General features: G+C 36.7%; 1 protein-coding gene across 1 annotated transcript; it reads right to left on the bottom strand.

The window, feature by feature from the left end:
• Positions 1 to 18,958: 18,958 nt before the first annotated feature.
• Positions 18,959 to 20,034, bottom strand: LOC149547459 (putative glutathione S-transferase). The gene is made up of 2 exons (XM_089791648.1): positions 19,631 to 20,034; positions 18,959 to 19,510 (listed from the first exon to the last, which is right to left on the bottom strand). The coding sequence occupies exons 1-2, from the start codon at positions 19,940 to 19,942 to the stop codon at positions 19,145 to 19,147; spliced, it is 678 nt and encodes a 225-aa protein (XP_089647774.1). The 5' UTR covers positions 19,943 to 20,034; the 3' UTR covers positions 18,959 to 19,144.
• Positions 20,035 to 27,027: the final 6,993 nt, after the last annotated feature.

Raw genomic sequence — 27,027 nt, 5'->3', positions numbered from 1 at the left:
ATATCATCTATCCAGCTCCTTGGACCATTAACATTTCCTTCCTCCTGTTGCTCTGTTACTACCATAGCAGCCTCTTCATCAGAATCCTGACCTGATAACATTTCTTTGCACAATCCTCTCCCTCTTACCAACTTGGTAATCTAAATATCAACATCATACTCCATTACCCTAGTGACCCATCCAGCTCTCTTTTCATTGATATCCTTGCTTAACAGGAAGTCTTTTACACTGGCATGGGGCACTAACAAATGGATCCTATTGTGGGATAAGAGTTGTCTGAATTTCTTCAAGGCTCTGATGACTACAAGAGCTTGCTTCTCAACAAAGTTGTACTTATCTTCATATTCCTTAAGCCCTTCACTAAAGAAGGCTATGGGCTGCTCCTCATCCTTGTCATTTGTTTGAGTCAAGACAGCAGATATACTTGACTCACCACCTAAAGTGTAGAGGATGAAATCTTTCTCAAAATTTGGGTTCATGAGAGTAGGGACTGAGGCTATGGCTGCCTTGATCTCTTCAAAACTCTCCTTCCCTTCCTTTGTCCATGAGAAGACCATACCTGTCTTGAGCATAGCTGTAAGAGGTTTCACCATGGTAACAAGATTAGGAATAAACCTTCTTACAAAATTTATCCTACCAAGGAAACTTTGTAGCCCCTTCTTGTGTTTAGGAAGAGGAAGGTCAAGTATTGCCTTTGTTCTTTCTAGCTCAATGGTCAGCCCATCCTTAGATACAATGTGTCCCAATAATTTTCCTTGACTTGTAGCAAAGACACACTTGGCTGGGTTAAGGGAAACCCCAAACTCTCTACATCTTAGAAATACCTGCCTTAGGTGATCAAAATGATTTTCTACATTCTTTGAATATATAGTTATATCATCAAGGTATACTAAGACAAACTTGTCAATCAATTTTTTGAAGGCCATCTCCATTGCCTTCTGAAATGTGGCACCTGCATTTGTTAGTCCAAATGGCATCTTGCAATAAGCATAGGTGCCCCATTTAGTAGTGAATGTTGTCTTATATCTGTCAGGTTCTTTAACCAACACTTGATTATAACCAGAGAATCCATCAAGAAAAGAGAATCTCCTTGACCCAATGACCTTAGACAGGATTTGCTCCATGGAAGGGAGAGGATGGTGATCTTTAAGGGAGGCCTGATTAAGATCCCTAAAGTCCACACACAGTCTGATTTCTCCATTCTTCTTCCTTACAGGGACAAGGTTAGCTACCCATGATGAGTGTTTGATAGGAAATATTATATTGGCCTCTATCAACTTGAATAGTTCTTTTCTCATTAGGGGCTCAATCTTAGGGTTCACTAGTCTCTATTTTTACCTTACTAGTTTGGCCTTATCAATTAAATCTATGGTATGCTGAAACAAACTAGGGTCAAACCCTTTTAAGTCATTGTATGTCCAAGAAAATACATCATTAAATTCTTGACATAAATGAATGAAGTTTTCTTGCTCAGTTTCAGAACATACCTTCCCCATATTCAGAGATTTTCCATCAACAATTGTAACTGGGGCATAATCATCCTTTTCTGCAGCTAGATTCATTCCTTTGCCTCTTATTTGATCATCAGGATTAAAGGAACTCTCCAAGGTAATGAGACCCTTGGGAAACCTGTTAGAACTGAGGTGAATGATCTGATCACCATACTGATCTTGCAGCCTTGACTGATTTCTATCTGAGAATTTTGCCCCATTTTGCAAGAAACTCACAATTTGTTCATCAGAATCAAACACTTGCCAATGAGTGTTGTTGTCAGGGATGGCAGGCCTTACTACCACCTTTATTTTTTGCTTCTTTTCCTCCTCAAGATTCCCTGGTACATCATAAGATGCACCCACTGCTGCAAGTCTATCAGCATGTCTATTTTCATTCCTAGGAATGCTCTGAATATTAAATGCATTGAAGCCCTCAAGCAAATCCCAGACTCTATGTTTGTAAGAATTGAGCAGGCCATTTTTAGTGATATTCTGATTTCTCACTTGGTTAACTACTAACTCACTATCTCCATATACTCTCAAGGCTTGAATTCCTCTCTTTTGGGCAAGTAAGAGACCTTGAATCAAAGATTCATACTCGGCCACATTATTGGTGCAACTGAATTGGAGCCTAAAGGAGAAGTAGTATCTTATTTGTGTAGGAGAGACCAACATAACACCAGCCCTTGCTCCATTTCTATTCCTTGAGCCATCAAAATACATACTCCATATTCCATTTATATCATCATTAGTCCCAACAAGATCAGGAACTTGAGAAATCTTTCTCTATTATGCAATATGTACTAAGGCCTGTCTCAAGAGTCTCTGACATAGGCTCAAACTGATATGCATTTGCCCACTCATCCAAGAAGAAATTAGGAATCTCTGCTGTGGAAGTGACAGGCTCATTTACTATGTCATTTTCATCCATCTCTAGAATAGGGCAATTCATGTTGGTGGGATTGGGGTTGTAAGATTCAGTGTGATGAAGGGCTTGAGGTTCTTCTCTAATTGAGGCATTGGCTCCATATCTGGTCTTAAATGACATATATGACCAATCAGCAGATATGAATCCACCAATTTGAGCAGTGAAATCCCTTGAAAGACAGATAGCAAAATAGGGCTTGACTTCAGCAACATATATGTCTTGAATCACAGTGCAACCAGGGCATGCATGTAGGGCCATCTCCACATTCCTAAGGATACCTACAGTTTTGACAGTACTACCATCTAATTGTAACACATCCCTAACAATGGGCTCATATTTCATTCCTAAAGCATCAACAACACACCTAGGCATTACAGAGCTACTAGCCCCTAAATCTATCATGCAATTATGGACTAATTTGCCTCCTATAATCAAAGAAACATAGAATGGAGGAGGTCTAACCTTTTTATTTGTCTCCACATCTCCTGTTGGTTGTACCAGACTTGTGGCACTCTCCATGGTAGATGGTTGATCCTTGGGTTCAATCTTCTCTAATTCTTGCTGCAGCATCTTCTTTTGTATTAGTATGGTAGCAACAGCATCCCACATAGAAATATTCACATTGGTCTACTTCATTTGCTCTACCACACTGAATGGTGTATTAGGAACTTTGGTAGAAACTTTGGGAGCTACATTTATGAGAGGTTGAGGTGGAGCAACAAAAGGATCACTTGCATCTTTCCTTCTAGAATCTTGTTTTTGCTGCTGTGAAGTACTTATTTGTTCACTTGCTGCATGTATATGAGGTGTAGCACTTGAAGTTGAGGACTGCTTAGGAGAAGGAGGGGTAGCATGTTCCATAGCTCTCTTCTTGCTTCTTGTGTTATGAGCAACAGAATCCTAGTTCACATTACAATGCTCCCCAACCTGATGATTCATGAAAGAGCAATCATCATGTCCTTGAATATATGAGGCCTCCTTGGGATGATCCTGCTTGTATGATTGCTTTGCTGCAGGTTCTTGGACAGTTAGGGCCATATAAGATTCTGCCTTCTGGCACATGCAATAGGTATAAGAATAGTTGCAGGAAGGACAGAAATCTTGATCTTGGGCCAAGTTATTCTGAGGGACTATAGCTCTGTTCTGATTTGAGCTTGAAGCAAAAGCATGACTATTTTTCCTACCCTGATCAAAAGAGCTACTCCACTGATTAGGAGGCATACCACCACTTGGAGCTTGATATTGCAATTGGGGAGGCTTGCCACTTTGAGCTTGCTGCCTTTCTAAGGCCACCACCTTGTTACTCATTTTTTTTATCATAGAAAAACTATCTTCCAATCTCTTTCCTTGGTCCTTCAACTCCCTCCCCTGCTCTTGCAATTTTTTATCCAAGGTCTTCTCTCTTTTATCTGTATTCAGCACTAGACCTTGGAGCATTTCTTTGAGTTCATCTATCCCATTTGAGGATGTGGAAGCTTGAGCAACTAGAGTAAGGGCTTGTGATGTAGGAGTTGTAGGAAGAGGGGCTATTGTTGGTTGATGGTTGGGAACATCAGGAAAGAAAGGCATAGGGGGCCTTGGAGCCAACTTTCCTCCTTGTATTAGGATGTTCTCAGCCTTTATGGCTATCTCATAAGCATTAGGCAAGGTATCTCCTCCCATAGTTTGGATTGTAGTGGCAATATCACTGTTAAAAGCTCTAAGGTAATGCAAGAAGGCATTACCAGGGGTAGGTTTCACTGAGGTAGGTATTCTATCCCATGTCTTTTGGAATCTATAGTTAAAATCAGTCATACACTCATGGGGGGGCCTTTTTATTGTAGTCAACTACTCTAAAAGTGATAGATGGTCACTTCTATCCTCAAAATGTTTGCATAATCCTGCTCCTAATTCATCCCAATTAGTTATAGAACCATGAGCTAGACCTCTATACCACTGTAATTCTTTTCCTTTTAAAGATGAGGCTAGAAGTCTGACAGCAACATCATCCTCTGTAACACCATGAATGTTACAGACATTTGCTACTTCTTGGATATGCTCTAAAGGGGAGATGGAAGTCTCACCACTAAAATCAGGTATACATTTTAGTGCAGATACTGGTATATCATGTCTTTGGGCTAACAATAGAGGACTTCCACCATTAAAGGTGGCAAAGGCATGAACTCTTGGCTGTGCCATGTAAACAAGTGTTCTATTGGTGAGTGTTGATGGCAATCTAGGCTGAGTTCGAACAATAGGAGGAGTAGAGATAGATCTTACAGGTATATTAACTGTTATTGCACCCCTAACTGGTAATAATGAAGTCCTAGTCCTCCTTCTTCTAGGATTTGAAAGAAAAAGCTCTTGATATTGAAATTTACCTCTAGAAGATGCCCTTGTTTCAGCTCTGGGCATGAATCACTGCAGCTTTGGCTTGGAACCAGATTTGTTGATGTTCAGAGTCACCAAGTACTTTGAAGAATCAGCCTCTTAAAGGCTCGAATACTGAAGCCAGCACTACCTCTTCAGTATTAATCTTTGGAACTCTTTCTTCTTTGACACCAGTGGACTTTAAATCTTTAATAAATCTTGTTGTTGTAGTCCCATCGGGCGTGCCAAAAACTGTTGTCACTTAGGTTTGCACCCTTGTCCAAGGCCTATGTGCGAGGACAACTAGTAAAACATGGAAACAACCTCCAAGCTATGGGACTTGAACTACGAGGTTGAGTCTCCGGAGAAGGCCGGCTTCCTCTTACTATCAAGGTGCACCTAACTACTCTCGAAAGGAAAAGAGGAAGAAGGAGATGCAAAAAACAACTCTACCCTACCTAAACTATGGAGGTGATGCACCGAAATAGAGTGTTCAAACCCATTTCTGCCCATGTGTGCACTATTGAACCAGAATGAAACTAAGGATATACACATACAGACTTGTTTTGATCTAATAACCACTCGCAGATCAGGAAACCAAACTGAATAACACAAGGAAAGAGGAATCTCACTTATATATTATCCAGTAGGCAAAAATAGATATAGTATACAGGCTACAGATCTCAACTATACACCAATGAGAGGCAAAAGGGATGCACATACACATTAATGGCTTAAGGAGATAAAATAGAAAATCATTCAGTTCAGAGGCACAGGGAATGTTACACTGAGAATTGCAGAGCAATATCAGAGAAACCAGAAAGAGTCCCCCCTGGAAAAAGATTACAAAATTGCCTTTATAGTTCAGACATAACTAAGGATTTTGGCTCTGCATTAACTGCTCAACTACTACCATAAAGCTCCCATACAAAAATATTTGATCAAAGATCACACTCGAGCATGATTCTGAAGTACAAAATCAGATATTCGACTGAAGAAATGCCTCGAGTAGACAGAAACGTTACCAATGAATGATCCTGACACAGTAGATGGATCGACTGAGACAGTGGAGTGTTTCCCTATGTTTCACATTCATTTCTGGTAGGTTGAGATCGATCATGAAGATCAGATCGCAAGATAAAATTGACCACCTTCACTTCTTGGTTCATGGATCAGCAGGGGTCAGAGAGTCAACCAGTTCCTTATGCACCAACTAGGCCACGTGGGCCAATCATATCTTTTTACTCTGCCACCTGGGGAGTCCTCTGTGGTTGACCTTCTTTATCAGACTAACTGCGCCACCTTTCAGACTATTATCATTAACCGTAACTGCCAGCTGCTAACCGCCAACCTTGACCAGGCCAGTGAGACATGCGTCAATAGGGCGCTATGTCGCCAGCATAAAGACCATGTAGTTTTTTCATAGCGAGATGGCGCCTGTCATTGATCCGAATTGATCTGACAGTGAGCAAGGTAGATCATTCCCCTCAGCGCATCAACAAATAGGAACTGGACATGTTGAATTGTCTAACGGATCTTCACTGACATCCTTGGACCCATGAGGACACATGTCCTTCAGGCACTATGTCACCATCATATTCATCGTGCAACTTTTGATAAGCGACATAGCGCTGACTGCCGATCTCTATAGATCTGATGGTGGAGGACATAACCTTTTGACTGTGCTGGCCGCATTGAAGAACTGGTCCCATGACATATCTGTGTTCTGACTTAGCATATGTGGCAGTTCCTTATTGGACCGACGAAGCATCACCTGGCAGGCAAGGCACCAACCTGGAGGGTTCGTACTGCTTGACCCTAGTGAGGGACACGTGGTGCCCAGGCGCTATGTCACCGTTGTAGATTTCGCGCAGCTTCTTCATAGCGCAATGGCACCTATTGTAGATCAACATTAATCTGACGGTCAGGACCACCTCGTACTCTGTACATCCTTTCTTTTGAAAATCACTGGGCTCGTGAACCACATATGCCTTGACCCTACACTTAGCACCTCCCTACTGGCCTTTTGAAGTGTCGACTTGGAAAATCCAAGATTTGACCCCATGGAGTGGCCACGTGTCGACTAGGCGCTATGTCGCTATGAGAAAATCGAGGTCAAATTCCCATAGCACCATAGCGCCCAACTGATAACATGTCCTCTAATTTGCACGTGGCTCCCTCTGATTCGCCACCATGATGCCAGGCTTCTGACTGTGCAGGTGAAGTACAAATGGGACCCGACTGCCTGATTGCTCCTACCGCCGATCTGATTTTCCATTTGGGTGCTATGTTGCCAACGAAAAACTCATGGGTTTTTCGTTGGCGACATGGTGCCTTATCGGCTTTTGAGACTTCTAGCCATCAAAAACCAACTACCCGTCGTGAACACTTTTCGGTCTATCGTGAAACTTTTTTGGCACACCGCAAAACCTTTTCGTTGCCAAAACATGTTGCCTATTGCTAGACCCATCGGACACGTATCGACAGGGCGCGATGTCACTAACGTAATTCTCGCACAACATCACCATAGCGAGATGGCGCCCTCCATAGATCTGATGGCCAGAAAACCTGCGGGTCATGGAAACCTTTATAAGGTCGGCATTAAAATATTATTGACCTTGGGAATTAGCCGTTTGGACGGGCTGAACGTTTAAAATTTGAAATTCGGCAGGGAAAACAAAATGTGGTAATAGGTCTCAGTAAAAAATATGAAGAAAATTAGTAGCAATTTGGACATGCTGGTGGACAGTGTTATGGTCATGGATTTGTATGAGGCAAAGGGCATAGAAGAGACTCCTTGGGAGTAAGAAGAGAACTAGGTCTTCTATAAGGAAGATGAAAGCAAACACAAAGGAAAAAATTAAAAAGGAGGATAAATTTTTTGCTAAGAAGAACAAAGAAAAGGTGTACATGCCACTGAATCTAATTTAATTTGTTGGCTTGTTTATCTGTTCTTTTTTTTTTTTTGGCTTTTAGTTTCTTATTCATGTAGGTAGCAATTTGGTTTTGGTGTTGGTTTTTATGTCTATCTTTCGGTAGGTTGTCTATTTTTGTTGGTTGACTGAGGGTGTTGGTTGTTTTTTGAGCACTTCTCTTTATGTTTAAACTCTAACTTTATTTTAGAATTAGTTTTGGGGTTTTTGGTCCCTTGTAAAAAGACTATTTTAACCCTTAGTTGAAAAAAATTATGTCATCATCTGAGAGATTTGGATATTTAGCTGTCAATGAAGTCAAATTTGTATTGGTGGTGTGTGTTGACTTTGGACCAAGTTGGTTTTAAAGAAGTGAGGATGCAATGAATGACCATGATTTATTGGATATCCAACCACCTTTTTCAACCACTCTCAACCCTTTTAAATTCTCTTATTTTTTAATATTGTTGAAAGGATTCAACATTTAGTTTTTGAGATTGACTCATTGACACATGTTTCATAAGTAGCAGTTAAAAGGAAATTATTTCTCATTAGAATTAATTGAATATGATGGGGACACGACCCAAGCACAAAATGGAGACAACAAGAAAGGGAAAATTTTATTAATTGTAAAAATATGTTAGTACACTTAGTACAAAGAAACAGACTCCAAAACAAGCCCTATGGGCTTACAATAGCATAAAACTAGAGATAATTTCTTCTCCCAGTACCTTCTCTCAAACTCCACTCCTAACTGCCTTTTACAATGCTAGAAATGTTCTTAAATAGACCCCGAAGGGTTAAGGATTAGGAATACATTCTAGAAAGTACTAGTAGGCATCCACCAACCAAATAGAAGGCTTTAGAAGTCACATTAGAAGTCGCCACAAAATTAGAAGAATTCAGAAATGGTAATTGAACTTTCGAGAGGCATAACTTTTGAACCGTAGCTCTAATTGACGAACCGTTTACATTTTTGAAAAGCTCTCAAAGCGCTCTATAGCCCTATGGATAGCTTTTCTCATCCTCCATTTTTTGGCCCTATTTGAGGTCATTTAATGCCCCTAACCTAACTTTGAAGCATTCTTAGGAGGTCTCCAGAAATTGAAAAATTGCGATAACTTTCAAACCGTGGGGCCTTTTGACCCAATTCTTTTTTTGGAATGCTCTAAATTACAATTACAATCATCCGACCAATATACACCTTCTAGTTCACCAAAATGATGGCTCAATTACATACTCCTATTTTTTTGGCATTTACATGTATCCCAAGGTGTTCAAATACTCTATCCTAGAACACTGATAGTTGAACTGTGAGAGTTGGAACCTTTATTTGACCCAAATGGGTATCCAAAAATGAAAACACATGAAACAGAAACTAAGTCTAAGTATATTTTTTGGTTGACACAGGATTTCCCTTATACCTCTAGATGCTCCAGCATCAGACACCTAGGGTAGATTGAAAAGTGACCCTATCACTTTATGAATGGTAGAGGAAATCCAAAATGGGAAACCTCAGTTTTTGAAATCCAAGTTGAGTCCTCTACCGGCCGTCCTTTCCATTTGACCAAATACTCTTCATACTGCCTATTTTTGGTACTCCTACCCACATGACTATCCAGAATCTCCTCTATCTCCTCCTTCTTAGAAGTAGGAATTGGACATGGCTCTAACATCAGCTCCTCATCTGCACCATCATCATGATACTTTGTTAAGTCTATAATGTTGAAAATAGGAGAAATGTGAATACCATCTAGAAACTCCACCTCATATGCATTTCCTAAGTTATGTTTCTTTAGAATTTTGCAGGGGCCAATTTTCTTCATTTTCAGCTTGTTGTAAGTACCGGCTGGAAATATTTCTTTTCATAAGTGTACCATGACTAGATCCCCTACTTGGAATTCCTTATGTCTTCTCCTTTGATCAGCCCTAGCTTTATACCCTTGATTCATCTTGGTAATGTGTGCCTAAACGTCCTCATGTAGACGCTTGATATGTTCAGCAAATTCTTCAGCTTCAGCACTTCTCCTTTCCCCTTGCTCTATCTTCCTCAATTCTGGTGCAGTCCTTGGGCTACTTCCATATACAATTTGGAATGGTAATTTACCTGTACTCCTATTTACAGAGTTATTGTATGCAAATTTTGCTTGTGGTAGAATCAAATCCCATCCCTTGGGCTTATTCCCAACTAAACATCTCAGCAAATTGCCCAAACTTTTGTTTACCACTTCTATTTGGCCGTCAGTCTACGGGTGATGTGTGGAACTGAATTTCAAGTCGGTTCTCAACTTCTTCCACAATGTTCTCCAGAAATAAACCACAAATTTAGTGTCTCTATCAGAAACTATACTTCTTGGGAGACCATGTAGTCTTACCACCTCTCTGAAAAACAAGTCTGCAATATGGACAACATCATGATTTTTGTGGCATGGAATGAAATGTGCCATTTTGGAGAACCTATCAACCATCACAAATACTAAGTCATTACCCCTTTGTGTCCTTGGCAATCCGAGAACAAAATCCATACTTATGTCCTCCCATGGCTTTGATGGAACAAGCAATGGCTGATATAGTCTAGTATTGTGACTAAATCCCTTGGCCACTTGACAAATCTGACAACTCTGTACAAACTTCTTCACATCCTGTGAAATTTGAGGCCAAAAATAATGTTCTCTAAGAATGGAAATGGTCTTATCTTGACCAAAATGTCCTACCATCCCTCCACTATGTTTCTCCTTAATCAGATTTTCCCTCATGGAACTCCTTGGAATGCATAATTGACTGCCCTTGAATAACATACAATCCTGAATCAGATAGTCTAGCCACTTAGTTCTGTCTACAGCAACATGCTCTTTACAAGCTTTCCATGCTTCAGCAAAATCAGGATCCTCAGGGTACAGATTCTTGAGTTCATCAAACCCAACTACTTCAACTTGCATTGTTGTAAGCAACAATTGTCTCCTACTTAGTGCATCTGCAACCCTGTTAGATTTTCCACTTCTATACTTCAACACAAATGTATAGCTCTACAAGAACTCTACCCCCTTCATATGCCTCTGATTCAATTTACCTTGGCTATTTAAGTACTGTAATGCCTGATGATCAGTATACAAAATAAATTCCTTTGGCAATAAATAATGCCTCCATTTCTTTAAGGCTTGAACTATTGCATAGAACTCTTGATCATAAATAGAATATTTCTTTTTCGCATCATTCAATTTTTCACTAAAATATGCAATAGGCTTACCTTGTTGGCTTAATACAGCCCCAATAGCGCTACCACTAGCATCACAATCCACCTGGAATACCTTTCTAAAATCTGGAAGTGCCAACATAGGTTGTTCTATCACCTTCTTCTTCTTCAGCAATTCAAAACTTCTCGTAGCTGATGCGGTCCATTTAAACTCTTTTCTATCGCCTCTTATTGTGTCAGTCAGGGGTGCACATATGCCACTGAAATTCTTGATGAACTTCCTGTAAAAACTAACCAGACCATGAACTGATCTTACCTCAATAGTAGACCTTGGAGTAGGCCATTCCAAGATGGCTTTTATCTTCTCTGGATCCATTTTGAGACCTTCAAGTGATATAACAAACCCCAAGTGGACTAATTCCCTTTTTGCAAAGATACACTTCTTCAGATTAATTAACAATTTCTCTTCCCTTAACGTTTCAAGGACACTACGAATATGCAATAAATTTTCTTCCAAAGTCTTGCTAAAAATTAAAATATCATCCAAATAGACAATAACAAATTTTCCCAAGAACTTCTTAAGTGCCTCATTCATAAGTCGCATGAAGGTGCTTGTGGCATTTGTCAATCCAAAGGGCATGACTAACCACTCATAAAGACCCTCCTTGGTATTGAAGGTTGTTTTCCACTCATCTCCTTCTCGTATTTGTATCTGATGATAGCCACTCTTGAGATCTATCTTTGTAAAGTACTGAGCTCCACTCAAGCAGTCCATAAGATCATCCATTCTTGGAAAAGGAAATCGATACTTGATGGTTATCCTACTTATAGCTCGAGAGTCTATACACATCCTCCACTCTCCATCCTTCTTTGGTGCCATTACTGCAGGTACTGCACATGGACTCAGGCTTTCCTGAATCAAGCCCTTCCTTAATAGCTCTTGAACCTGTCTATTTAGCTCCTTAGTTTCAAAAGGAGTCATCCTATGAGAAACCTTGTTAGGAAAACTAGCTCCTGGGATTAAATCTATTTGATGACTGATTTGCCTTACTGGTGGCAATCCCTTTGGAACATTATCAGAGATGATATCTCCAAACTCACCTAGTAAATATGAAACTTCAAGTGGTATTTCACTACTACCTTCTTTATCTTTCCTAGGAATCAAAGCATAGCACATACGCTAATGTTTCATGCCATCTAAAAACTTCCTTCCATCAACAAGACAAATCCTAGCACTGCTACATACCTTTACGCCTTCCTTTTTCATGGGCTTTAGTTTGTGGCAAACTCCATCCTTTATTAGAGAGTATGTGTTTGCATGACCATCATGTACTGCATGCCTATCAAATTGCCACAGTCTACCCAAAAATAGATGACAAACATCCATTGGAATAGCATCACAGAGAACCTCATCATGGTAACTCTCAATTTTGAATTTCACTAAACATTGTTCACTTACCAGGACCTTATGATCATCTTTCACCCAAGCAATCTGATAGGGCTGGGGGTGTTTCTCCCTCTTGAGCTTCAACTTAGAGACCATCTCCTTTGATACCAAGTTATCAGTGCTACCACCATCAATGATCACACAACATTTATCCTCATACTTGTACTTGGTACGGAATAAACTCATCCTTTGTCCAAGTTCAATCTCACCACTTAGTAGGACCCTTTCATTTACTAAAGTCTCTCCTCTTTCTGCATCCTCTGAATGTGATGATTGTGCATCCTCATCCACATGAGCAACCGTAGCTTGACCCTAAGCTCTCCTATCTGTCCTTCCTTGTCATTGAGGGCATTCAAAGGCATAATGACCTTCTTCATTTCAATAGAAACAGGTACCACAGAAGCCTCATCTTCCTTGTCCATGTCCTCTACCTCTTCCTCTCTGATTTTCAAAGTCTTGATCATGGGAGCGGTTGAAACCCTCTTTCCTCTGGTTCCTGCTAGTACCCACATCTTCATTTTTCTTTTGGGTTTCATTTCGGCCTCCAGATGACCTACCACTACCCCTTCCTCCTTGACCATGCCCTCTTTGTCTCCCTTCAAACCTCTTATTTAGCTTCTCTTCAACTCATAGGGAAAATTGGTATGCCTCTTCAACGCTAGTCATTCTTACCAGACTTAATTCCTCCTAGATGCTAGGTCACAACCGACTGATATAACGAGCAACCTTCTCCTTATTTGCTTCTCCATACCCCGCTCTAATCAGAAGTTGATAAAACTCCTCTATATATTATTGGACTATTTTTCCTACTTGCTTTAACCCATGCATCTTCTTAAACAAATCAAGCTTGTTGTCAAAAAGAATGAACTACTTCTTCAATTTGTCCACCATGTGATCCCACCTTGTGATCTTATCCTTTCCTCTTCTATTTCTTTCCAATTGAACCTCTTGCCACCAAATTTTGGCATGGCCTTTTAGTTTGGCCTTTGCAAACTTAACCCTATCTGGATCCATGATATCCTCATACTCAAAGTACTCTTCCAGTTCATTGATCCAATCTATCAACTCATCTAGTTTCAGATTTCCTGAAAATGCACCCACATCAATTGTAGGTCTTTTCCCAAACTTAGTAATGGCCCTAAAAAGCCTTTCCTTGGCCTAATTTAGAAATTCCCCATCAAATTCCCCTTCAGGTCCAATTTCTTCTTCTTCATTGTCATCCTCACTTTCGTCCGCTGCGGCAACATTTGTTCCTCTACGGAGCTCCTCATGCAATGCTTTTACCTACCTTTGGAGGGCTCTAACCTCCTCAGGATTAATAGCTCTGACCCTTCCACCATGCTCTCTTCATGGAGGCATCTTCTTAACTCAAACCCACAACCACACAGCCCTGGTGCAAACTGCCTCACAATTGGCACTCTGTCTACACACTCAAGAAAACCAGCTCTGATACCACTTGATGGGGACATGACCCAAGGACAGAATGGACACAATAGGAAAGGGAAAATTTTATTAACTGTAAAAATATGCTAGTACACTTAGTATAGAGAAGTAGACTCCAAAACAGGCCCTATGGGCTTACAATAGCATAAAACTGGAGATAATTTCTTCTCCCAGTACCTTCTCTCAAACTCCACTCCTAACTACCTTTTACAATGCTAGAAATGTTCTTAAATAGACCCCAGAGGGTTAAGGATTAGGAATACATTCTAGAAAGTGCTAGTAGGAATCCACCAAACAAATAGAAGGCTCTAGAAGTCGCATTAGAAGTCGGCACAAAATTACAAGAATCCAAAAATGGTAATCGAACTTTCAGGAGGCATAACTTTTGAACCGTAGCTCTGATTGACAAACCATTTACATTTCTAAAAAGCTCTCGAAGTGCTCTATAGCCCTATGGATAGCTTTTCTCATCCCCCATTTTTTGGCCCTATTTGACGTCATTTAATGCCCCTAACCTGACTTTGAAGCATTCTTAGGAGGTCTCCAAAAATCAAAAAACTGCGATAACTTTCAAACTATGGGGCCTTTTGACCCAATTCTTTTTCTGGAATGCTCTAAGTTACAATTACAATCATCCAACCAATTTACACCTTCTAGTTCACCAAAATGATGGCTCAATTACATACTCCTATTTTTTTGGCATTTACACGTATCCCAACGTGTTCAAATACTCTATCCTAGAACACTGATAGTTGAATTGTGAGAGTTGGAACTTTTATTTGGCCCAAATGGGTATCCAGAAATGAAAACACATGAAACAGAAACTAAGTCTAAGTACATTTTTTGGTTGACACAGGATTGCCCTTATACCTCTGGATGCTCCTGCATCAGAATACTTAGCCTTGATTACATTAAGGTTATTCTCACAAAGGTGAACCATGAAGAATCCCTAGGTGGTCATCCATCCCAATACTACTTTAGTCCAATTGTGCTTAGCTACAAAGTTTCCTCCAAGATTATGTTCAATTTACTTCAAACTCCATTTGCAAAACATTGAACTAGTGTTTAGCCTTGTGTACCATATATTATAAATATCCTTAATCTTTTCAATTGATAAGTGGGAGATATTTCCCCAATAAGTCAAATTGTAATATTTCTATCAAGCTTTGACTATATAATTTTAGAGTCAAATTTATCAAATCATGTCTCGTGAGTAGTGGTTCACAAGAACCCACTACTTATGAGAATGAATGAAACATTTCATACTAATTTAATGTATGAAACACTGATAAAGGTGAAGGACAAAGACTTCTTCATTTTTCCATACGACTTCAATATGAGGGATGGTTTCATGTGAACCGCTACTATTAAAAAATTGGTTAATGAGTTTGGCTAAAAATTACTTAGTTGAATCTTGAAAAAAATGTCACCGTTATACTTAATGAGGAAATTATCTCTAGTTATCAATTGATGAGATTAAGGGGTTTTGTAATTAATGGTTTATAAGGTACGATTCTTGTTAAAGAATTTACAAATAGTGTCACAAGAAAAGTGGTTATAACCTTGGAGGAAACTATATTATTAAGTGTGTTTGAGTTGTAGTATCAAGATGGGTGATGTCATCAAAAGTCCAAGTGCTTCACATCTATGGGCATCCCTTAGACATAACGAGTGTTATTTATTCCATTCAGACTCATTAGAGACGGGTGCTTATGAACCACTATCATGAAACATGGGACAATGATTTTAACTCAAGAAATACACAATTGAATCTTGATTGCAATGAGTTCTTAAGTGTTATATTCATTCTCATGAGATGTGGGTTCTTGTGAACTACTTGTCATGAAAAATGAGTCAATGAATTTAATGCATAAACAATACAATAGAATTTTGATAGCAATTATTGAATTTGCCTAGTACTAATTATGGAATTTTCAATGATGTTTTTAATTAGTTCTTTTTTGATATTTTAAATTTGGAATGGTTGATGGTTTTATTATTTTTTCTAATACATAATATGTGCAATTAATATACTAAAAGTAAACTAAGGTCGCATCATTTTTTATGATCGTTCCTCGAATCCTTACTTAAAAGTAGAGGACTTCTCAAGAAAGTTATTATTTAAAAAATGAGAGAGATGTGAAATTTCTACATAGGATTTTAATTAGCATGAAGTTAAGGTGCTCAACTATTATTTCATCTCCATTGGGTCACACTAGATCGATAACACCTTATGGAAGGAATTTTATTATTATTATTATTTGTAAATAGGTAAATAAGGGAATTACCTATTAAAAAAAATACCCTATGGTACAATATAAAATGGTCATAATTAATATGATTTTTATTGCTAAATTATTATTTTTGCATAGGAATAAACTAAATGAGCAATGTCTTTTGACCATGCCTCTTTCAAAGTAATAAGTATTCTTGCTATCAATGCTACAAACAAACAGAATCAGAAACTGAAATATTGATGGTTCAAATCAATTTAATCCTCTTGTATCCATATATAGGTCATATGAATCATTGATTATACATCTCAGCACAACCAAGTTCAAATAAAAAATAAGTTCTACATAAATATCAATTAATTATTTTAATTTCAAACAATAGATATATTAAAAAGGTGATTTAGTAAATTTTTTTTTTTTTTTTTTACCAAAAGACTATATATATATATATATATATATATATATATATATATATATAAAGAGAATGCCTACCTAGAACTTTCAATCATCAAAACAAGTAGTGACATTATTAACTTGACCACACTACTACTTTCTATGCCAAAACTAAATGGTATAACAAGACTAGTGACCAATGGCAGAATAGCCATCATGTTCTGCAGTGCACACATCATTATTTTCATTGCAATCAGGAGCCCTTAGAGTTGGAATAGCTGGAACAGAATGATCTTCATCATGGAGATAAGGAATGGAAAACATAGAGCTATTCCATTTTCTGATTAGATTGGAAACTGTCGGATGAGAAAAGCCACGATAATGAAATAGAGAATCATGCACATTCCTGAAATCTCTCATTTCAAATGCTAACATGATATTGTCAAACATTGACACAAAAGCAGTTGGTAATGCCTCACCTTCTTACCTATAAAATATGCCCAGAAGCGGGTTGGACCTCGGTCGTATGGCTTGGAGGATAAAAGTGGCATAAATTGCCAAACCTTGTCAATATATTTAAGAATTGTAAGAGACTCGCATATAGGCCTTCTATTAAGTGGATAAAGAAGGGTACTTTTTTAATACACGGGGCTCATTTGCAGGAGGAATTCGCTCTTCTTAAACACATCCTCTTCCTGATATTCATATTTGCCAAACATATTGGGCCATGCGCTCAGCACCGTCACTTTAAATAATCATTTTTATCTCCCACTAAATGTCTAATCAATATTAACTATTCTTATTTATTTTCCTTACCAAGTTCAAATATAGAGTTAAATATTGTATATTTCTTATTTTAATATATTTATTATTAGTTTTACATTGATGTTTATTTTTGTAATTTGTAAAATGTTATTCAAATATAGATATTTTAATCAAATATAGAGTTAAATGTTTTATATTTCTTATTTTAAATATATTTATTTTTATTTTTATATTGATGTTTATTTTTCTAATTTGTAAAATATAGAGTTAAATGTTCTATATTTCTTATTTTAAATACATTTATTATTTAAGATAGTATATGAAGTAGAAGGCATATGAATTTATAGAGTTAAATATATTTTTAAGTCGTATAATTTAGATATTTTAATCAAATATAGAGTTAAATATTTTATATTTCTTATTTTAAATATATTTAGTATTAGTTTTACATTGATGTTTATTTTTGTAATTTGTAAAATGTTATTTATTTAAGTTTACACTATATTTTACTAGCTATCTTACCAAGTTCAAATATAGAGTTAAATGTTTTTTATTTCTAATTTTATATATATTTCTTATTAGTTTTGGATTGGTGTTTATTTTTTACAATTGTAAAATGTTATTTTTTTAAATTTTACACTATGTTTTACTAGCTACTATTTTACAATTTTGCTCAATTTTTTTAATACCATTAATACTACCCCTCAAACTTACTACATATTTTGGTACTTTGATTTAAGCAATCAACAATTTTTTATTTTATTTTTAAAATTTAATTAGCTGAAAAAGTTTATCGTCAACAAGTTTTTGATAAAAATTGTAACTAATTTAATTTCTCCTTCATGCAATACTACTTCAGTTAACCATAAAAACATGAAGGTAGGAACTTTGGTGCATGTGCCCCTTGTTGTTTTCCAACTAATGAAGAAATTTTGATAGAATTTAAAATAAAACTTTATCAAGTGTACAAAGCAGGTATTGTTCAAACTCTTTATTTCTCAATTAAATTTTGAATTTTATGTATCATAATTCAAAAAAGTAGAAACTTTTTACTCATTCAAAAATCATGTGTGAATTTATAGTTGTACCTTCATTTAGAAAGTTAAATAAGAATTAGAATGGTTTGTATTTTTCACAACAAATAGAATATGTCATTAATTACTTAATTTTAATCTATATTTTATAAATAATTTAATAATAAATGTTAATTTTAAAATCATTTTTTTTTATGGTAAATGGTCGAAACCTAGATTAATTATTGTTATTTGTTGTAATTAATTTTCACATGAAAGGCTTACAAATTATCGTTGTGTTGTAGGTTCTTACCTTAAAATTAAATTATTTTATCTGTAATAATAATTGTTATTTTTGTTCTTACTTACAATTTTTTTTGCAATATAATATATAATAAAAAATTAATTTTAAATATTTTTTTATGAATAGTCCATTTCTATTAATAAATTAATATACTTGTTACAAAAATACATTTATTTAAACTCTATAATTAATTTAAAATAATATCATAATTTAATAAATGATAAATAAACTCAATGAAGACAATAGTAATTACTGTCTAATTTATCATTTTTTTCAAAAAATTCATACAGATGTAGATTATCTCAGCAAAAACAAGGTTAAGTAGATACACGTTATGAGCACTAAACTTGGAGGATATGAGTAATAAGCCAGTTGCTGGAGATTCTCCTCGCCGCTAGGGGAAGTCGCTGTGCTGGCCTTGGGCCTTACGTGAGATGTGCAATTCAATGAATAATTTAGCTTGTTCAAAGGAAAGACGGTCAAATTTGGTTGGTAGTAAAGATGCTTTTCGACTTAGTGCTATTTATTAAATAATATAAAAGTCACACAGCCCCAGAAATACAGAGTGATTTCGGATCCACTTGACTTTGGTTGAAGCTTTTTACATTGAAAACTGTCTAGTGTTCAACAGTCATCATGACTGCTTGAGGATTAAAACAAGAACAGACAATTAATCACCCAAAAATGTCTTCCTCAATTGTAATATACGTTCTAGGGCTCGATCAGAAGAGGGAAGGGATTTCTTGACGCTATCCCTCTCGATGCACCTCTTAACCCACGCATCCAGCAGCGGATATTCAGTCTCGAATGGTATCTTGAAATTCCCAACAGTTTCATAGACATGGAACCAACAAGCACTCGGAATGAAGGCAATATCAACATATCCAAAATCACTTCCACCGAAGAACGGCAGCGATCCCCCTGCCGACATCTCTTTCAACGCACCCTCTAAAAATTGAAGGCTCTCCAACATCTCCCGCTTGGCATCCAAAGCCCCATCTTTAGACCACAATATGCGGGCTCCTGTATCAAAGAACTGCAAGCACAGAAAATTTATGTTATAAAAAAATTACCCAATTAATGATGAATGGACTAACGGTGAAACAATAAAAATAAGATTTATGGATCTTTTAACTTCTGCGCCAACGAGAATTACTTTCTTATCCACGAAGTCGGCCCAGAAACGGGCAAGGGCGCGGTCATATGGTTTAGCCGGTAAAAACTGCTTGGAACCCCAAACTTGGTCGATGTACTGAAGAATAATTAGAGACTCGCATATGGGCTTGCCGTTGTGGATGAGAACAGGTACTTTTTTGTACACAGGATTCATTTGCAGGAGGAGTTCGCTCTTATTGAAGGGCAGATCCTCTTCTTGGTATTCATATTGCACTCCTTTCTCTTCCAGAGCGATCAAGACACGCATTCCATACATACTTGGCCATGCTGTAAGCACCTTCACTTTCTCCATATTCACACTGCTGCAGATTATCTCAGAGAAGAACCAAAGTTTCAACTGCTGTTAGATTCGATCTCATAGATAAATGGATTGAAGTGTAGGAAGTCATTGTGCTAACGTGGGCTCTTATGTAATATGGCCACTACCGTAGAAATTTTAGCCTTTCGAAAGGACGCATGGTCAAATATGGCGGGCAGTCAAGCATATTTTCATTTTATTATTATTATTGTTAAGGTTAATTATTATTATGTTTTAATTTGGAGTAGAATTGAACTCAAGACCTTCCTAATGAAAGGCTCACAATCTAGCATTGTGTTGTAGGCTCTTGCTTGGGTAAATATACAAATTTAATCTTAATTATGATTTATTGATTTATTTTGAATAAAATTGTTAGTTTTTAGATTTAAACAAGAACTCAAATTGTAGTAAAGACAAATCTTCAGTTAAGAAATCTTTAGTACATTTATCCCCAATCAATGTAATATTAAAACTTAAACATTATGAGGAATAATGATTGAGGGTGTGCCATGTCTTTGATCATTGGCCCAATAGTAGTAAACATAGAAACTAGTGAAGAAGATGTTTGATTAGGAAACTTTCAAATGTACTCTAATATACTATAGTATCATGTGCTCTTATGCACTTCACCTCTCCTAAAAAGAAAATAATCTCTTAAATGAGGATTAATATAACTAATGTATAAATAGAAAGATCATGATCTCATAGAATAAGCTAATGGGTCTTATGATTTTTTTCTACTCTAGATGATTCATGTTGGTTTCTCACATGATTAAATAAAGAAAAACTTATTTAAGGTAATATTAAAATTATTTACTCTAATTGCAAACTATTAGGCATAAATTAATCCTATGATTCTTTACACTCATTAGTTATTTTACAAGATCAGTATTTTACATGCATAAATTAATACTAAAATTAGTTACAAATCATTAATTCTTTACACTTATTTAATGTGTGGAACCTAGAAAAAGAAAATAATTGGAGTTGAATAAGGATATCTAGGGTTACTTTGTCAAGGAGGGATTACATTTTTATATCCTGGTGATGAAAGGCCACAATATCACCCTCTTCGCTAAGTTTTCTAACTCGTCAAACAAGGGTCAGGTGGAGATACAGAGTATCAAGTTTGTTCTGACGTCGGATTGGATTGGTGAAGCGATGGGCTTGGACTGTGTTGGTGTGCAAATTGAAAGAAAAGGTATGCTATATTATAACAAATTTAGGAATAATTTCTTTCAAGGAACAAAAGAATCTATTAGAGTCAGTTATGGAAATGGGTATGATAGGCTCTCCCATCCTAGTCCATTTGGATCCATTTGTTACAGGTTAATTAAGTATTTCACTCTTGAAGGTTGGTATACGACCTATCATGGCTACCATTTTCCTTTGCTTAATATATTTTGTAATGGGGAAAAAGTGAACATCCCATTCTTTATGTATTCCTCTCTAGTCAACAACATTGTCCTAGGTGAAAACCCCCCATCCATGAAGGGCTCTTTTTTTCTCCTACCATCATGTTTGTGCTCACCATCTAGGGTTTGGTAGATGTCTATTGCCCATTGAAAATGATGCTAGTCCTAAAGGGCCTAAATCCTTAGTGGTTATTGAAGAAATGTATTTCCATAAAACACCTCTAGAGTTGCCCCAAGTCATAGAAATCCCTCATCTCTCCAAGCCCAAGAAGTTCATCACTTCCATGCAACAATCCCTTTTTGTTTAAGCACCCCAAAAATGTAAGAGTGCTTCTACTAAATCTAGCCCTGCCAATACCCCTAAAAAAAGGTGAATGGAAAATGACATTATTGACATCGGCAATAATGATGGGGAGGAATTTTTTAATTTTGAGGTGGAGAAAAGAGTCATGGACTCCAAAAATCAGAAGGGTATACTAGTTCAAGGGAAAGAAGATCTGTGAGACATTAAAAAAAAAAAGGGAAGAACTGCAAGGAAGAAACAAAGGAGGACTCCCACAATTCTCAAATGAAGGATAATACAAAAGATATCAGAGTAGAGGAAATGCTAGAGAAAGCTATGGGTTACTCCTCTAAAGATGTGAATCTCAATGCAAAAGTGAAGGATTCTAATGAGAAAACCTAGATTCCTAAACAAACAGAAGTGGAGGTGGATCTAGAAATTTCCAGTGATGAAGACTTCAAGTCCTCTGATAAAACTGAGGTCGGGGAACAAGATTTCTCTTCTAAATTTTTCCAATGACTACTGGAAGAATTTAAAAAGACTATGAGAAAAGTTTGATTGGAATTAATGAGAAGATTGGTGAGCTAAACAATAAATTCAATATGGCCATCAGTAGTCTTGAGATGGGCGTGGGTGTTTCCATGATTTGTAAGGTGTAGAAGGAAATTATGAGCAAGTTCATTTTTGGGTGATCAATGGGAAGAGTAAATTGAGAAAGGAGAGCCAAACCAAGGAGGAAAAGTGCGATGAGATTAAGAGTTCTATATGAATTGAGAACTGGATGAAGGAGGTCAAGTACCTTAGGGCCCGTTTGGTTCGTGGATATCAATAGGAATTAGAATTGTGAATTCTAAAAAAATTGTAATCCACTATTTGGGTTGACAAAATGAGAATTGGAATACGAGAAAATTAGAATTTTGTATCCTCATTTATCCCCTAATTTGAGGATTCAGTCTTACTTCCAAATAGTTGGTATTGCTCAAATATTTGTTTTAATTCCAATTTTGGGAAAAACAAGCATTGCAAATTAATGAAAAGGAAACTTTTTTTCACGTCTACCAGACCTAATTGTTTTTGGTGCTCAAAATTTTTGTCTACCAAAATATATTATTGTTTTCTCTCCATTTTATCTCTGCCAAAATATTGTCATTTTGCTCTCCATTTTATTTCTAGTTTCTCAACATTGTCGTGTTGCTCTGCAAACAAGTGTGGCTGCATTTTGGGCTTCCTAGGGTTTATATTTTTTTACAAATTTTGGTGTCTCATTGCAAGTTTTACATGCAAGCAGTGACATAGTTTCTTGGCTTCTTATGTTTTGTGATTGCCACCAAAAGGTGTAAAGGTATGTAAATGCAATTTCAGCTAAATCTTACCTTCTTATTCTGCTCTTAATTGGTTATATCGACATGTGTTTTATTGAATGTCGTGGTTTCTAATCTACATTTTTTTGTGTTGTGGGTTTTTAATATGTGTTTTATCTAGAATAATATCAATGTCCTTCCATGGCTTTTCTCATCTTTTCCCCCTCCCCCTGGTGAGCTTTGTTGGCACTATACCATGGCACATGCATTGCTACTATCACCCATGGCATTCTCCTTCTATTGATCCTCCCAACATCCTCCTCCACCCATTTGTACTACTCTGACTCCTCCTTAAACCCCATATAGCTACCCAAAATTATGACCTGTCTGTGTGGGACAAGTCTTTGGGCACATCATGTTTCATCTCTTTAATGCATTGCAATGTCAATTTTGTCCATTTTGTTCATCCAAGGTCACTTTTAACAAAGAATTAAGACCAAGACATTTATATTATTCCTACCCAACTTGAAGTAGAATATATGTACATACCAAATGAGTTTATAGTAAGGATCTTACCCATGATTGCATCCTAAAGTAATTTTTCATAGAATCGATGAAAATTTTGCATCTGTTCAATGACTTTAAAGTTGCCAACATCATCATTTTTCTTTTGAAACCGACTGCTTAAAAAGACAGTTGTTGAAGCTTCCCTAGATAGAGAAACAAATTTTCTCCCATTTCATACACATTTTACCATAGGATTCCTACTCTGATCCACAAAATATTTTGTTTGAATATTTTGCAAATGAAAAATAAAATAACATTGTAGCTAATTGAAGATCAAATAATAAAACATAACACTCACATATAGGGATATTATGTCTAAGCAGTATAACCATTAAACATTCAATATGAGCAGTATAACAATAATCTTAGTAATAAATTTCTACAATAGACAAGGTTCAGAGCCTTTGTAATAAATTTCTATTTAACAGTTATACTGCTCATGTTGAATGTTTTGATGTCCTAGGCTTATAGATTGAGAGGACAATGCATGAAATGATAGCAAGGGTTTTCCATTTTGCCTTCGGAATAAAGAGCTCTAATTTTGGTTATTGATTTTTTATTTTATTGTTAAATCCATGTTTAATGGTTAGATTGCTTGCGTTGAATGTTTTATATCTGCAACATTGAATTCTATAATTGAACTACATAAACCACCATAACCACCCCTTCTACCCGCCATTGGCCATAAGCCACCCATTCCTTTCATATTTCAATACTCAACTCAAAACTAATGTGACTTTTCATTGCAAAAGACAAAATTGATCAATCCTCCATGTGGATATGATACCAAATGTCTTTTTCAAGTGCTTTCTTTCTATATATATCTTGGGGCATGTGGCATTTAATTAACAATTTTTCAATAAAACCATCTCAGCTCACCAAATTTATTTCTATAAGTTGGAGCCAAAAACCTTATTTTCAAAACTAGATTGTATATATAATATTTTGTTCTAATGATGAGGGCTTATTGAGTGTAGTTTGAATTTTGAACTAATGAATTTTTATAATCAATTAAAGCCTACTTTTATACATGGGAAATCATAAACAATTTGAGAATGTATTTTTTAAAATTTTAGTTGATGGAAAGGATGTGTTACCTCTACCTTTCCTTCAAAAGCTGATATGTTGTTAATCATAAATACTTATACAACATTTCTCCCTAGAATAAGAATATACTACACTAGTCTTTATTTTTTTAATCCTTCTATCCAACTTTAGTTGATAATGAGTGGATGTCTTACCTATATCATTACCATAAAGATGGTATCTTGCAGCATTCTTTGGAAGTCCTAGTTCCTCATTGCTGACCCATTTGTCAAAGATATAGGAGATGTTAAAAGCATTATGTTCAAAATATCAAATGAGAGAGGAGATCCAATGGTATATTTGTGTATTCCTTCTATCTGAAACTATGTGGATCGTGTAGTGTGTCAGTCAATTCTTTTCTATTTGTATCAATAGTGCTTCTTGTGGACTCTAAGACCAATGCAGATAATCAACACAACCTTGGAACTTTCAATATGTTTAAATAAACAATCCCATAACCCCAAATTTCCAAGCATGTTCCCTCCTTCATGTAAGAAAACTAGGTTTCCTTCCTTCCATCACTGCATTGAATAGTTTGACTGCATGCTATCAATGACAATCAAAGCTTTGCAGTCCAGTGTCACCATTCATTGTTTTTGTTTTTGGTTTTCTTCTTGGTCTGATAGACCTAACTAAGTCCATGCTCTGGTAAATGTCATATGTTGTGATTGTAGTTGAGTAGTTTAGTGTTAAGGTTTGTTGTGTTTAGTAGTTTGTTGTTACATTCGTTGTTTTTTATTTCTTGTTGTTCTGAAAAACCTAAAACCATACTCTAGTAAATGCCAAATGTTGTGATTACATATTTGTGAACCTAATGTCTCTTACTTTTGTATGCTTTTGATGGGTAGATCTGATTTGGTTAATATTTTAATTGCACCCTTTGAGGATTGATTAACATCTTTAACCGAGCACTACCTTTACTAGGTATAATTTTTCGTTGTTACAATTAATTTCAACATCCACTATTTATCATAAGCTCTTTTTTATTTCTACCATTATTTATTTAATGGAGTTCGCTTTCTCTTATATTATGATGGTCACTGCTTCTTGCTTTTTTCACTATTTCTAATTTTTGTTTGTCTCTATTATGTCTGCTCTTTTTCATTGTATAGGTCTTTATCATCTTTTTAGATTTGCTTATATTTGTTCTAATGAATATACATATATTCAGAAAGTTGTTCATCATCATATTTTACCAAATCCATGGATCTAATGAAACGTATCTCTACATTGGTTTTAGGTTACTTATGGATCTAATGAAAGATAAAAACATTCTAGGGCACATTGCTAGGAAGAGAAGAGTCATTTGTGCTCTTGTAGTTGGTCTTGCAGCTGTTGTCACTTAGGTTTGCACCCTTGTCCAAGACCTATGCGCGAGGACAACCTAGTGAAACATGGAAACAACCTCCAAGCTATGGGACTTGAAATGCGAGGTTGAGTCTTCGGAGAAGGCCGGATTCCTCTTACTATCAGGGCACACCTAACAGCTCTTAGAGAGGAAAAGGGAGAAGGAGAGCACGAAAGAAAATCTAGCTAGTCTAATCTAAGGAGGTGACGCACCAAAATAGAGTGTTCAGACCAATTCTCTGCCCATACATGCGCTACTGAACTAGAATGAAACTAAGGAGATACACATCTAGACTTACTTTAATCAAATAACCACACACAGATCAGAAAACCAAGACGAATGACACAACAAAGAAATTCACTTATATATCATTCACAGGCCATTAAAGATACAGTCATGCGAATTACAGATTTCCACAAAACAATGGCACAGGCAAAGAATTCTTGCACTTAAATACCAATGGCTGAAGGAGATAAGTAGAGAATCAGACAGTTTAGAGGCACAGGGGAGTTCACACTAGAATTGCAGAGCAAAAGCAGAGGAAAATCAGAGACAAAAGGTCCCCTTAAAAACTACAAAATCTGCCTTTATAGTTTAGGCATAACTGAGATCTCTTACTGTTGAAGTGACCCTGCAGCTACCTGCCATTAAGTCCTGCGGAGGACAATCATGGGAATTTGAGGAAAATCTGATCTTTGTTGCAATAGGTGTCCTGAGAGGACTAAAAATGGCACCATTGATGTTCTGACTGGTTAGATGGATCGACTGAGACAGTGGAGTGTCTCCTTATATTTCCCATTCATTTCTGGTAGGTCAGGATTGATCATGAAGATCAGATCGCACAACAAAATTGATCACCTTTGCTTCTTGGTACATGAATCAGTAGGATCAACGAGGTCAAATGATTCCACATGCTGACTGGGCCACGTCGGCCAATCATATCTGGCGCCACCTCAGTAACCGCACCACAGCCAAATGACACTTGGAAATACCTAACAGACATACCTTGGTGCAACCTGGCCCCGCTGACATGTGGCAAAAGGGTGCCATGTCGCTATGGTAAAGATTGCGCAACTTCA

The sequence above is a fragment of the Cupressus sempervirens genome, chromosome 7 (assembly GCF_028749045.1).
Source record: "Cupressus sempervirens isolate cs-2001-9-10 chromosome 7, ASM2874904v1, whole genome shotgun sequence".
NCBI lineage: Eukaryota > Viridiplantae > Streptophyta > Pinopsida > Cupressales > Cupressaceae > Cupressus > Cupressus sempervirens.
Note: the sequence above shows the minus strand (reverse complement) of the source record. Positions and strands in the feature narration are given on the sequence as shown.

Coding starts and splice junctions, on each gene's coding strand:
- LOC149547459 (XM_089791648.1), bottom strand. CDS start 19,942: ATGGAGAAAGTGAAGGTGCTTACAGCATGGCCAAGTATGTATGGAATG. Junction 19,511..19,630: donor CCGACTTCGTGGATAAGAAA/GTAATTCTCGTT, acceptor CTGTGCTTGCAG/TTCTTTGATACAGGAGCCCG.